This window comes from Lacerta agilis, chromosome 11 (genome assembly GCF_009819535.1).
Source record: "Lacerta agilis isolate rLacAgi1 chromosome 11, rLacAgi1.pri, whole genome shotgun sequence".
Classification (NCBI taxonomy): domain Eukaryota; kingdom Metazoa; phylum Chordata; class Lepidosauria; order Squamata; family Lacertidae; genus Lacerta; species Lacerta agilis.
In genome coordinates this window covers 46,230,365-46,244,783 of record NC_046322.1, presented here as the reverse complement: position 1 = coordinate 46,244,783, position 14,419 = coordinate 46,230,365, and the positions used below count along the sequence as shown (strand labels likewise).

General features: G+C 41.9%; 1 protein-coding gene and 1 long non-coding RNA gene across 6 annotated transcripts in view; one reads left to right on the top strand and one right to left on the bottom strand.

Moving 5' to 3' along the window:
• LOC117054825 overlaps positions 1–14,419 on the top strand; it is an 85,320-nt gene that overhangs the window by 44,991 nt on the left and 25,910 nt on the right. The gene's annotated exons all lie outside the window — the stretch shown is intronic.
• PRDM6 (PR/SET domain 6) overlaps positions 13,131–14,419 on the bottom strand; it is a 93,850-nt gene continuing 92,561 nt past the window's right edge. For all 5 annotated transcript variants that reach the window (XM_033163982.1, XM_033163983.1, XM_033163979.1 and 2 more), the window contains one exon: positions 13,131–13,950. In XM_033163982.1, coding sequence (XP_033019873.1) covers positions 13,836–13,950 — 115 coding nt within the window. In that variant the 3' untranslated portion in view covers positions 13,131–13,835. The remainder of the gene's footprint in view (positions 13,951–14,419) is intronic.

Genomic DNA, 14,419 nt, shown 5'->3' with positions numbered 1-14,419 from the left:
GCATAGTGCATCTTGCATGCGTCGTGATGCCCCACCCTCAGGGGGGTGCCTCCGCTCTGCCGCCCCAGGTGGCGGAGAGGCTTCCTCTGCCACTGTTTTCATGAGTACTGAAATAGGGAAGACAGAACTTAAAGCGGGGGAAATTGGAACCTGAGAATGCAGACTGACTCCTAACACTACCAAGACCTTCAGGACCACAACATTCTGATAATATGAGTCCCAAGATACAAGAAAAGCCAAGCACAAATAATCTTAAAATTGTCACATCCCTGAAGCAGACCTCGTATCCCTGAAATGTAAACTTTGTGCATTCTGTCCCCTCTCTGTTTCTTAAATTGCATCTAAGGCTGAGATCCTATGGATGCTTAAAGGTGAAGGGAACCCTGACCATTAGGTCCAGTCGTGTCCAACTCTGGGGTTGCAGCGCTCATCTCGCGTTACTGGCCGAGGGAGCCAGCGTACAGCTTCCGGGTCATGTGGCCCGCATGACTAAGCCACTTCTGGTGAATCCTGCTGGGCCCAATGAAATTTATTTCTAATTAAATGTGTGCAGGATTTGGGACTCTGGCCAGTAAAAGCCTCAACATATGTATAGGGCTTATCGTTTCCTCTGCTTTTTTGTTGTTGTTTTTTGCTGCAACCATTACCGCGCTGTCATTTATTTCTGAAATATGTGTTAATTTTGTGATGGATTTGCTTTAGAAATAATTACTTCGTAGTGAAATGGAAAATGAATAGTTACTTTCAGAACTGTCAAAAGACCAGCTGTGGCAAAAAATTCTCTGTAACATTTATATCATCATTATTATAATCCTTACAATAATAGCATTATTATGTTGTTGTTAACATTTATTAAGTCCCTGTTGATACAGACACTTGTGCCCTTTCCGTGTCCATTTTCCCTGATCCACTTGCAAAAAAGCTATGCTTCTTTATGTGTGAAAAGTCCATTGCCATTCTGCTTGTAGCTTACAGTGCAAAAACAAGGCTTTTCTAGCAGTAGGGGAGCTTTTGTTTGGAAGTTTCCTTATGGTTAAAGTGTCGGATTTATGCTTTAATGCAACATGAAGGAGGTGAAGGAACGGAGCTGGTATATCAGCTTCAATTAAAAAAAACAAAAACGGAAATTTAAATGAATCCCTAGTCCCACAGCTAAATTTCAATAATAAAAAAGGAATGAATATTCCTGACTTCAAAGAAATGAAGCATTCCTCTAACTGCAAAGAAAAATGTTATGCATTCCTCTAACTGCAAAGAAAAATGTATCTGAAGAAGTGTGCATGCACACGAAAGCTCATACCAAGAACAAACTCAGTTGGTCTCTAAGGTGCTACTGGAAAGAATTTCCTATTTTGTTGCAAAGAAAAATATGAGTAATTAAACATGCACATCACTGCACAGAATAGAAAGTAATCGGGATGATTTAATGGTGTCATGGTAACTAAGCAAAAGCTGCGCTAAGAGGAATAGAGAAATGTTTGCTATTTAAACGCTATAATATTAAGCACTGAGGTGGCTAGGTGCAAAGGAAGAGAAGGGTTCCTGCACACTTATAAGTCACAGCAGAAGCACTATCGCTCTTAAACTACCTTCAGCAATATGAAGCTAAAGTTGTAATACTAAAACTGTTTCCTTTTTAATAGCCCCATTGGTGCGCTGGAAAATGCCACTCGAAGATTTCATCCTAAACAAGTTTAGATCCACATGTTGCACATTAGCTACCTGTGGACCTCAGCCCAAAGATCTGTGGCTAGCCGGCTGCTATTAAGAGGTCCATTTCCCTCCCTGCTTTTAAAAAGGTGAGAAGGTGAAGTCAAGAATCTACGTTTTGCACCGTTCTCCCGAGGCTCCTGACCCGAAAGGATTCGATTCTTTCTTCCTACTTGAAACATTTGTGTCTCATTAGTTCATGACAGATTACACAGGTTGGCGGGAGAGAGGTATAATCTCATGCAGCCGGACTCCATGCAATTTCTTGCTTTAAAGAACTTTCCTGGCATAAAGGAAGCTGCGTTGCTTGGGATGATTGACTATCCAGGCTACTTGTAAAGCAGCAGGCAGTCTGTTGGCCAATTACCTGGGTATTTTCTCAAGTACAGTAGTTTTACGCAATTATTCTACCACAGTGATTCTGGTGCTTATACAAAAGGTCATATAACATGAGAAACAAAACGGGGGGGGGGGACAAAATTTTCGCAGGCTAAAGTGGTGTTTTTTCAAGTGGAATAAGGGGTGAGTTAATGCGGTAATCATTGTTTCTTGACATATATGGCTGCAGTGAAATGAGGTTCTGTAAGGCGGCAAAGGTCCCTCACGGGAGTATGGCTAGAGCTTTCAGATTTGGTTTCAGGGTTTTGTTTTTTAAAGTGTCTGTGATCAGATATCAAACACAGCTTGTGTGAAATTCTGCCTTGGGCCACTAGGTGGTGATCCTTGTAAATTAGGGTCCATCGGAGAGGTTAAAGAGCTGTAAGAAGCTGAATGTAGATTTGCAAAGTTACAGAATGCAAAGCTATGCATTTAGAGTTAAGTGTCTGGCATATCTAGGTAGGTCTGGGAGACACCTCTGCCTGAAACCCTGGAAACTCTTGAAACAGCTCAGTTGGTTAGAGCAGTGTTTCTCAACTGGGGGTCATGTGGCCCCCTGGGCAACCCCCAGATATTCCAAGGAGGCCACAGGTGAAATAACAATAACAACAATAATAATAAAATTTATTTATACCCCGCCCATCTGACTGGGTTTTCCCAGCCACTCTGGGCGGCTCCCAACAGAATATTACAAACACCATAAAACATTAAAAACCTCCCTGAACAGGGCTGCCTTCGTATGTCTTCTAAAACCCAAGTAGTTGTTTATTTCCTTGACATCTGATGGGAGGGCATTCCGCAGGGCAGGTGCCACCACCGAGAAGGCCCTCTTCCTGGTTCCCTGTAACCTCACTTCTCGCAGGGGGGAACTGCCACAAGGCCCTCGGAGCTGGACCTCAGTGTCCGGGCTGAATGATGGGGGTGGAGATGCTCCTTCTGGTATACTGGGCTGAGGCCATTTAGGGATTTAAAGGTCAGCAAAAACACTTTGAATTGTGCTCGGAAACGTACTGGGAGCCAATGTAGGTCTTTCAGGACCGGTGTTATATGGTCTTGGTGGCTCCAAAAATTATAAATAAAACATGTTCTATTTATGAACAACATAGCTACCTTTCTACCATTAGGACAGGAGGGCCACAGGAAGGAAACAAGGTCAGAAAGGGGCCATGGTCAGAAAAAGGTTGAGAAACACTAGGTTAGAGCATGGTGCTGATTATGCCAAGGTTGCAGGTTCAATCCCCGTATGGGACAGTTGCATATTCCTGCTTTGCAGGGGGTTGGACTAGATGATCCTCAGGATCCTTTCCAACTATATGATTCTATGCCCATCTTTGCCTGCCAAGGAATCTGGTTTGGTTCATGAGGCCACTTTCCCCAAACCATGCTCACCTGCCAGCCAGCTGTCATCACTCATGATGGGGGGGGGCAAGAGGATGGGGTTCAATTCTGCATTGGCTGTGCACATCTGTTCCCAGCAGCCCAAGCAGCAGGCTTTAAAACTCTACCCTCCCCAGATCAGCAGAGGAGTTTAAATCCTGCTCAGTTTGGCTGTGTGTGCTTTCCCCCCCTGCTGGAAACAGGCATGTGCAGCCAGAGCAAGGAGTCTCTTTTTTTCACGGGCTTCAGCTGCAAGAGGGGCTTCCTTGCACATCCGATGCTTGCAGAAGGCAGGCTCCTTTTCCCTTTCCAATCAGCTGACAGGAGAAAGGAGACTTTGCTGGTCCCTAGTTCTATGCTCGGCACTCTGCCTGCAAAAAGCAGGTTTGTTCCCTGCCTCGCCATCAGCTCACAGGGACCTCCAATTTTTGCTCAAAATAGTTCCCCATTCTGAGTACAGACAATATTTAGTGAGGTGGACCAAGGGACAGCCTAAGGGGAACTTTCCACATTCAGTTTTGGAAATGATCCCTCTTTCCCATTTATACACATTTGCTATGACTCTAGTTAACCAGAAGCAAAATTTAGCAGAACTTCTTCTTAGGTAAAAGATGAATCTACATATAGCTACCCCAACAGCTGCATTTCTCCAGAAGAAATGATGCAGGACCAAAAAAAAACCCGCACCTCTACACACATACCACTGGTTACCGTATTTTTTCGTGCATAACACGCCCCCTGTGCATAAGTCACCTCCTATTTTTGGGGACTCAAAATTAAGAAAACGGGGGGAGATTGCCCCCATATATAAGACTACCCCCCCCACTTTTAACATTATTTTTTAAAAAACCTAGTCTTATACACGGAAAAGTATGGTATACTTTGAATTCAATACTTGTTTCTATAGCCATCTTATTTTCCCTCCTGAAACTTGTGAATTTTAGACAATCATTTATGAGAAATAAGAAGGAAACCATGAACCGTAATAATTGAAATATTTTATTAATCTAATACAGTAGTACCTCAGGTTGCGGACACGATCCGTTCCAGGGCATGGTGAAACTCCGGGTTTTCCGCGTTCGCAACCTGCAAAAACGCAACCCGCAGAACTAGAGGTATGACTGTATATCGAAACATCGTATTTCCCCTTTTAAAGTGTGCCTCCTTTAGTTAAAATTCATTGTGATCTTAACACCTTAAAGCACAAGATTATTACAACATGCATGATGTTAATTGGCCATTTGCAATAATAAAAAAGAACACATTTTAAAGTTCTATGTTACCGTTCTAATCACAATGCCGTTAGTCTTAGTACAACACTTCGTGCCTGTTGGAATTTTATTCAACTACTGCATGAATGTTTGATCTTATTCTTATTATTTTATATTTGTATCCCACCTTTTCCTTCAAGGTGAGATTCCCCTCTCCACATTATTCTCACAAGAACCCTGTGAGGTAGGTTGGCTGACAAACATTGTTTGGCCCAAGGGGTTTGTCCTGGTCCAGTGCTCAGTTATGTACAGTCTGATGAAACTATGCAGAATTGAGGGGAGGCAATTTACCATTGAATTCATGTGTAGATGTAGCTTAGGTATCTGTGGAAACGGCTGTATAGAGGATTTAGCCTGCTATGTACTGCTATGCCAGTCCTAGATAGAAATAATCCTACTCCTTGTTGCAATGTAATGGGTGGTCAATACGAGACACAGTGGGCTTTTTCGTTATGTGATAAATATGGCTTATACCCAGTCAAATTATTTGTAATTGCAGCGAAGAAAATCCAAGTGAGTACTTTGACTCAAATGGCAGTGGATTGTAAAGGTGATTCATTAATTCCAGAAAGTGAAAAGGAAGTGTAACTCCAGGATATTTCAAGAATTTATTTTGTTCTTATCCTAAAGAGGAAGTATATTTGCCCGTGCTTTGTGCTTGAGTCAACCGACTATTCTACATTCATTATTTGCAATGGCCTATGGCTATGAGCAAGAAAGATTTCTTGTATTGTGTGCATGTATATGTTTAAAGAAGAACTCAAACACAAAACACACAAACTACCAGGCAGATGTCCCGTTAAAAGGAGCAGGAGTAATGAATCAAGCTCAAGATAAAACAGCTGGGTCTCACTTGTAGGGTGTTGTATTTGCACGTTGTTTCAATATTCTAGTGAGTACATCTTGCTTTATTATTTGGAAAGCCTTCCCAGGGGTTCCTATTAAATAAATGAAGTATATCTTTAGAATGGATAAGTTACAAATGTCAGCAAAGAGCAGCAACACCCAAAGCCAAGTTTGGAAGAGGCTGTCAGCTAGAGGCTGCATTTCTATGCTCACTAACTTGGGAGTAAGCCCCATTTAATTCAATGGGACTTAGGTCACATCCACACTAAACTTTTTAATCCATTACCACGTTAACAGTCATGGCTTCTCCCAACGAATCCTGAAAACTGTAGTTTCTTAAGGGTGCTGAGAGTCTCCTGTTCCCCTCACAGAGCTGACCATATCAGAATAGTTTTATCGATCAGTTCCTCCTGCCAGGGAGAATAAGGCTCTCATTGGCACCATTAAGGGAATTAAAGTTCCCAGCATGGGGGCCAACTCTGTGGGAGCGGAGCACCCCCAAAGTATGTGGGAACAGGGCTGACCCCACCCCCAATATTGATGGGCTGGGGCTCCATGCAGTGAGGGGCCCCGCCAGGCCACCCTGCACTAGGCCTTGTGACCTCATCTTAATGTCTGTGACATCACACATGACATCTTATGCATGAGACAAGGCAAACCGCCCCCCCCCCATGTTGGGTGGAACTCAGAGCTTCTGGTTCCCAGGACTCTTTGGGAGAAGTCACGAGCGTTAAAGTGACATAGAAGTGCTTTAAATTTATGGTGCAAATCTCCGGCTCCTTCATGTTGGATGCAGTTAAGTTTCACCATGTCCACACAGCAAATGCCATCATTTCAGTCCATGTCAGTTTCCAGCACGTAGCAGCCACACGTTCCCCCTTCATCACAATCCCCATGTCCATGTCGTCAATTGTTTGTAGTAGCACTCAGATTATCTGCAGTAACTCCAGTCTTCTGCCACATGTTAGCCTCTCCTGGAGGAAATCTATAACCAACTTATTACATCCATCTCCCACAATTTGTCCACTGTCTTACCCCAATCTAGGCAGGCAAAAGCCATATAAAACTACTCATATTTATAAGCAAGACACATCGCCGGCTAGATATAAATACTGAAGAAGGATACTCTCATTTTAACTTTTTGATTGTGTGGTTTTATGTGCCACTGTTGTAAGCTGCTTCATTTTATGACACAGCAGTATATATTTCAAATAAGAAATGACCATATGGGTCACCACTAAGAAAGAGAGAAGTCACTTCTTTAAGCTGTAAGAGCCATCTCATGGATTTGTCCATAGCCAGTCTTGGACGCTTCCCATTTATTTGGAATGTAGAAGAAGTTATTAGAAGAGTTGAGCCCACCATTTAAAAAATCACTTTAATCAATGAAACAAGCCATTGTGATATTTGACTGCAGGAAATTTTCTACACAATGAAATGTTGTAAACGTTTTTAAAAAAATAGTTACTAGAAGAAAAATCTTTCCAATTTCACTGCTGAGAATGAATCTCATAACTTAACGTTTACGAATAGTTCCATGCATCAGTTCCTTATACCTTTAATGTGATGTTTGTTTGCAGGATAATCCCACTTAGCTGGTTTTCTTCAGTTTTATATACACACATAAACAGGCTGAATCAAATGGTGTTGATGTACCTGTACCTTGATTTTGCCTATGGGGTGCTGTGGTGTATTTTTTTTATTGGAAACCTCTCTGGTAGTTCCCGCTACCAAGTTCCCACCAGAAACCTCACAGTAACTTTACCAAATCACAACATAAATGCAAGGTTTAAGCCTAACAAGTTCACCTTCTGAGGCTGGATCGTATGAAATAAACAGTGGGATTTCAGCGCTGTGTAAAACATGATTGTGCAATCAAATGACTGTAACCCAAAGCAGTGGCTTCTGTATGTGAAAGAGACATCACATATCTGAAGGAGCGTCTCCACCCCCATCGTTCTGCCCGGACGCTGAGGTCCAGCGCAGAGGGCCTTCTGGCGGTTCCCTCGCTGTGAGAAGCCAAGTTACAGGGAACCAGGCAGAGGGCCTTCTCGGTAGTGGCACCCGCCCTGTGGAACACCCTCCCACCAGATGTCAAAGAGAAAACCAACTACCAGACTTTTAGGAGACGTCTGAAAGCAGCCCTGTTTAGGGAAGCTTTTAATGTTTAATAGATTATTGTATTTTAACATTCTTTTGGAAGCCGCCCAGAGTGGCTGGGGAAACCCAGCCAGATGGGCGGGGTATAAATAAATTATTATTATTATTATTATTATTACAAACAGACAGAGTCTTTGAGCACTGATTGACACATTATGTGTATCTTGTGGGAACCACTGCAGGGGGCTGGACTAGATGGCACTTGGGGTCCCTTCCAACGCTACAGTTCTAGTAGTCATACCTTGGTTCTCAAACGCTGAAAATCCAGAAGTGTTCTGGTTTTTGAACGTCTTTCGAAAGCCGAACGTCCCATGCGGCTGTCAGCTATTGTTTCTGGGGTGCCTGCACCAATCAGAAGCTGCACCTTGGTTTTTGAATATTTTGGAAGTCTAACGGACTTCTGGAACGGTTTACTTTTGGCGTTTTTGTTTTTGCTCTTTATTTTCCTTTTTTGTTTTTGAGGCGTTTTTGGTTCATTTGTTTTTGTGACTGTGTGGAACTCAGTTCAGCTACTGATTGATTGTGCGACTGCAGAAATGGATAAAATCCAAACAATGTCTATCATCAGTGCGAGTAAGAAAAAAAAATAATTTTTATTTTTATCATCTACAATAGTGTCTTATTTATTTCATAGTACAGTACAACAATTATTCCTTTCATTTTATGGCTCAATGGTCTCATTAGATAGTAAATTTCATGTTAAATTGCTGTTTTAGGGGTCTGGAACGGATTAATCCGTTTTGCATTACTTTCCATGGGAAAGCGAGCCTTGGTTTTGGAACACTTTGGTTTTGGAACGAACTTCCGGATTGGATTAAGTTTGAGAACCAAAGTACCACTGTAGTCTATGAATAGCACTAGCACATTGGGGAGCACCTCAGATGGTTTGTGTAAGCTCTCATCATCATCACCATGCCAACAAGGGGGCTAGCCCTGGCATGGAGATGCCACTGCTTGGTGACAAAGTGTGCAGTGGAGCTAAATTGACTACTACATGTTGCAGCACCAGAGGTAGAAGCCGTTGACCCATCTCATGAAATGAGGTTGCAAAAGGGTAGTGGCATCTCCGTGTCTTCTCCTTACAACTCTAAAAAATACCCCAAGCCTCCTTTGCCACAGGTTTAGCGCAGGGGATGTTTCTGTGAATGAGGGCACTGAGAGCCTTGATTCTGAGCTCTACATACAAGCTTCAGGATCCCGCACAGCACATTTTAATGGGATGTGATTGCATCTCACCTCATGCAGAAAAATGGCCAGGGTTCTGAAAATCAAAGACTTTCCCAAGTTGTTGCAGATCTTTAAGGAGCTTTCCCCTCCAAGATTCAAACTAACAGTGCTGCCTGCCACAGTGAAAAAACATAAACCGACTTCCTCAGTAACTGTACTATGTACTGTCAAGTACTATGATAAGATACGAAGGGCACATGGCTATTAAGTGACAAGCAGTTGCTTTTAATGCATTTGTTAAAAAAAATAAAAAAGATCTCCCCAAAACAAGTAGTGCTGTTATCAAAATGGAGATACTGTCATTCCCCCTTCATGATATAAATACACACACAAACACTTGGAAAAAATGAAGCATATATCATATAATTGATTCTTGTTAAAATTATATTTCTTAACTCTGTTTACTATATTTCTTAACTCATTCCTGGATTGCTGGGAAATTTAGGTAGGCCAATTCTCCTAGTAATGGGGGAAGTTCCATGGCATCATATGTAATAGTTTCAGCTAATGTTGTTGGGCAGTATTATATCACGGAGAGTTTTCCCCATCTTGTAGGACACACTAGTGAGTTGGTATTAATGGGTTCAGAAGTACATTGTTTACTTTAAACCCTACAGGGCACATTGTGGTAATTCCACAAGGGGGAACAAGGAAACTTTTCTTACATGACCCACCTGCATATGGTTCAACACCATAGGAATTGGCAGTGCAGAGAGTTGCCCATTTACTTGTGCCTTCACACTGCAACATGTACCAAACTGATTTGGAGGAAATTATAGCTTCCTTACCTTCTGTTACTCCAGCTGATTGGCAGGACCCATTAAATTTTGCTGCTTGAAGTGGACAAGATGGCACCTCTCCCCATTCCACATACAGAAGATGACTAAATAGTCAACTGAACCAGATGTGAACCAGCAGACTACTTTTGAGGCATATCAGCAAAGCAGAACCACTAGATCAGTTTATTTTATCCCTTTAGTTAATCAATCGCGTTTCTTAAATGCCAGTTGTTTTGAATTCTTTGTCTTGTGTCTCTGGTGCTGCAACATTCCATTTACTTATTTATTAACAGGAAGTTCCCCTAAAATTTTAGGTAACGTGGAACAATTCAGGCAGCAGAGTTAATAAGTGAGTTTGATTTACGCTGCTGTCATTCATACAGCAAACAACTTCCATAAAGGAATGTGGTTTCCTTCCTTCCTTCCTTTCCAATACCAGTTTCATTGAAATCAACAGGATTTAACTTTAAACAACTGTTTAGGGGGAAATGTACCGAAGAAACGAAAGAATGGGCTGGATTCACTGGCAGGATTTGAATAAACATTCACAATTTCATTTGAGTACCAGATATTTTAGAGAAATAATAAGGGATTTTATTTTTGTGTAGGAAAAGCAGGATACAATAAATAAAACTAAATAACTCAGCAGAGGGGGAGTTGAGGGAAGTCCAGAGGAGGGGAGGGAGAATAATTGTATATAACATGATGAATGAGATTTGCATCATTATTTGTTATAAAAATTCAATAAATATCCATATATTAAAAGGGGGGAATGCACCAAAGCATACCACTTCGGTTTGTTTCCTTCCATGCATGCATTTAACTTGCATTATCTGGGCTTGGGTCCAAAGGTGTCCTTAAACTAGCAGAAGACTGCTGTTGGAGAAAAGTGATCCCAACCCCAGAGAAGTTTACCTATTTGTGCAATGCTTCATGCAAGCGCTCTCTCAAGACCTTTCTAAGGCCCACTTTGGATGCAAGACACTTACCTGGGAATCAGCCTATTTAACTCTGTGAGGCTTCCTTTTCATCTCTGTTCAGAAGTACAGAAGTGTAACAGTCTATATACTATAGGCTGGCCTCAATATAGCAAAACCAAGCACTGGGCAGTTTCCCTCGCATTCTCAAAATGTGTAGGCTTGAGCAAGGTTCCTTGGGCCCGCAGTGACCAAGACCACAAGCGGAGAGTCAGATCAGAGTCATCAGAATGTGTCCTCCTTTTGCTGCAGGCAAAGCCAAACCATAAAACTGCTTTTGCTGTTTCATGCTTACATTTTGTTACTACATTATTGTTTTAGCGGTGGAGTTTTATAACATAGGAACATAAGAATGATGAATGATAAATGAGTCAGCCTATTGGTTCATCTAGCTCAGCACTGTCGACATTGTCTTGGGGTAGCTCTCCAGGGTTTCAGATGAAGGACCTTCTCAGTTCGACCTACCTGGAGATGTCAGGGATTGAATCTAGAACCTTCTGAATGCAAAGCAAATGCTCTACAACTCAGTTATGGCCTCTGCCCTAAATTATTCTTGTTACTGGAATATTTATGTTTCTGTATACTGCTTCAAGTGCATTTCATACAGACAGAAATGATGAAGAAATAAAAGGGTTTTGACTGTGCCATCCCACGCATTTAATGGCCCATAGGTGCCTAGTCAAAAAGTACATAAGCTTGAATGGTTCTATGAATGCTACAATCAGTTTCCAACAGTGAAGTAATGAGGTAGGTTTTTCAAAGGCAAAAATGGCACGAACTACCCAATGCACAGACTACTTATGCCAGCAAGATAGGATTTAACCCAATAGAGTCCCAATGACTTGTGTCATAATTGGTTTGTACAGAACAGCCACTGAGAGGCTTTACAACAAACTATCAAGTTTCCTTATCCTCAAGTGAAGGTGATGCAGCTGGAGTGGATGGGGGGGGGCTCTTTTGCTGAAGCACCAAGGTCACCCTCCACAAAGCTATTAAAAAGCTCAAAGGGTTGCATTTAGCTAATCGGAAGCCCATGGAAGAACATCCAATAACAAAGTGGGGATTCCCTCCGCTCCTGTCCCCATACATGCCCCCCCCCCAATTAGCTGGGGAGGCGGGGATCAGAAGAACCACCAGAACAGCATATGGAAGGGAGAGCAGAGATTGTTCCAGCAGACAAGCAGAAATGCTTGTGTTGACAGAGCAGTCTCCTTATAGCGCTACATTGAATTCCGTCTCAAGTGCTTGGTTTTCAACCAATTTTATTTCAATTAGGTATTAGAATTCCTCTATCTCATTGTTGAGGGGCACGGGGGGGGGGGAGGGGGGAGAGGTAAGAAGCCCCATTGCACAAGCGTAATCCTTGCACAGAGCTTCCGCTGACGGGACTCAGAGTCCTGCCCAATGTCACTTTAAGGTTCATTAAGAAGGTTCATTAAGAAGTAGCCCATAAGGACACCAGGTGGTTGTTACAAGTTGTTGTTTTTTATAAGTCAGCATTGTACGAGTTCTAAAGACACAGAAACACAGGACAAGGAAGAAAAATAGGAGGAACTGGTGCTTAAAATACTACCTCCAACTTTAATTTCAGAGTGTGTGTTTTAAATTCTATTTAACTGGTGTTGCCACAGTTCCTGGTTCATTGTCAACTGAAAATTGGCATACCTAAAAGTTGCAATCCTATGCATACATACCCAGAAGCAAGCCCCACTGAGTACAAAACTTTATTTTGAGTAAATATGCATAGAGCTGGCTGCACATCACTGCTGCAACACTCCCAAGGGGCTCAGAGTTGTGCTCTGCATTGCAGAAAACTGGGAAATTACTTGAAAGTGCTGTGTATACATTAGATCTGGTGAGTCTTTGATCAGTACAGTGTTTAGGCTCCCAGGCCCAGTATGTGGGTTAAGAGATAACTGGGGGGCGAGGGGCATCAAATTACTGAGTTCATTTTAGAAAATCAGGAACCATATTATTGGTACCGTATATAGCCCATAACAACTATCTAGTTTGCCTTTCTTAAAGGATATTGCACATTATGAAATAGGAACCCCTATTATGTGAAGTTTCTTCTGTGTTGTGTGAATGCCTGGACGCTTTTGAAAATTTTAAACCTGGATGGTTTCTGTTGATTTTTCATTTTCTTTTTAAAGGTTTCTGACTTTTACCATCAAACTGAAGACTGCTTCTCTTGCTATTCCATTTTAACATTTATGTTTTCAAGCATGATACCTTTAGATAAGAGTGTTAATGTTTCACTGAAACTATTATTCATTACCTATGAATAATATGCCATTCATAAAAAGAGGTATAGTATTTGAAAATTCTACGTGTTTCAAATGCTTTCCTTACAGCATTGGAGGGTTTTGTTTTGTTTTAACAGCATATACATCTACAGATATATCTATATATATATATAGGACAAAGTTTATTTAACATTTCTGGGATCTCCTGGGCCAATGCAACACTGGCTAATGAAAACATTTATACAAAAAAAGTGCACAAAATGTGAGTTCTGAAACCATGGGAACGAAAATGTCCATTAGTCGGAGGAGTTCTGACACCAACACAAAGATGGTTCTGGATCGTCTTCATTCTCTTGTCATTCGGAGACCACTTTTTAAAAAATTAAAAATAACAGCCAAGTCAAGAGCAATGCAACCCAACAGGACCAAGGAAACAATACATCTCTGGGTCCACTGAGTCATGCTAGAGGAAAAGGTGCAATCATAAACAAGTCTATGTGCATTCATAGCCATAGCTATGGGCTGAAGAACCCTTGATCTTTGTTGCTTTGGTATTAAATAACAATTATAAAAGCTTTTAGAAATAAAGCAATACATGGTGGGGAGGGAGGCTAGGATGCTAGCAGGCCCGGGTTCCTTGTCCATGGAAATCAGTCTCATTCCTAGTCATAAATAAATAATCTCTTTCCTGGTTTCGCTTCCACGCCAGGATCAATATCTCTTAACATCTTACTTATTTTATTACTGCTCTTGGTTTTCTGGGACTGATTGAAAGTTGCTCAGAGGAAATCTTTGGTTTTGCTTAAGTGTCCGTGACATTTAATCATGACTTTCCTTGCAGTTTAATTCCAACCAGTCAATCAGTTAATCCACTTCAATTGATTCTGTGCTCTCTGTTATTGGCTTGCACTCATTGGGCATCCTCTGGTGTCGACTCAGCTGGGTGGCTTGTGTGAAGCTCCTCTCACACCTCTCGCACCTGGAGAAGGCAAGAGAGAAAATTGAGAGTGGGGAGCTGCTCTGGGGGAAGAGGGAGCGGGTGGGGGGCTTCGTCTTATCCTGCCTAATCAGAACAGACACTCAAAAGTGGCTTCAGATTTTACTGGCTCAAGAGGTTTAATTGGTGGCTACTTCCAAGGCCTTGATGCCTATGATGGGACAAGGCCTGTCTGATTCAGAACAGAGGAATCTGTCAATAGACAGGGGGAAGGTGATTTCTCCAGAGAGGCCTGTCCTGCTGCAGCTCTGATCACTGTCAGTTCAAATAGATAAAGAACAAAAAGAGATTTTTAGGAGTGAGCCATCAAAGAAGCAGCTTGTCTGCAGTTTTCTGCTCTGTAATCCCTCGGAGAAATTGATGACAAATAGAATTTCACCTCCTGCTAATTTAAAATCAGGAGTCCTACCTACTGGAGCAATTGTGAAGCCATGCAACAATGATCACTTTG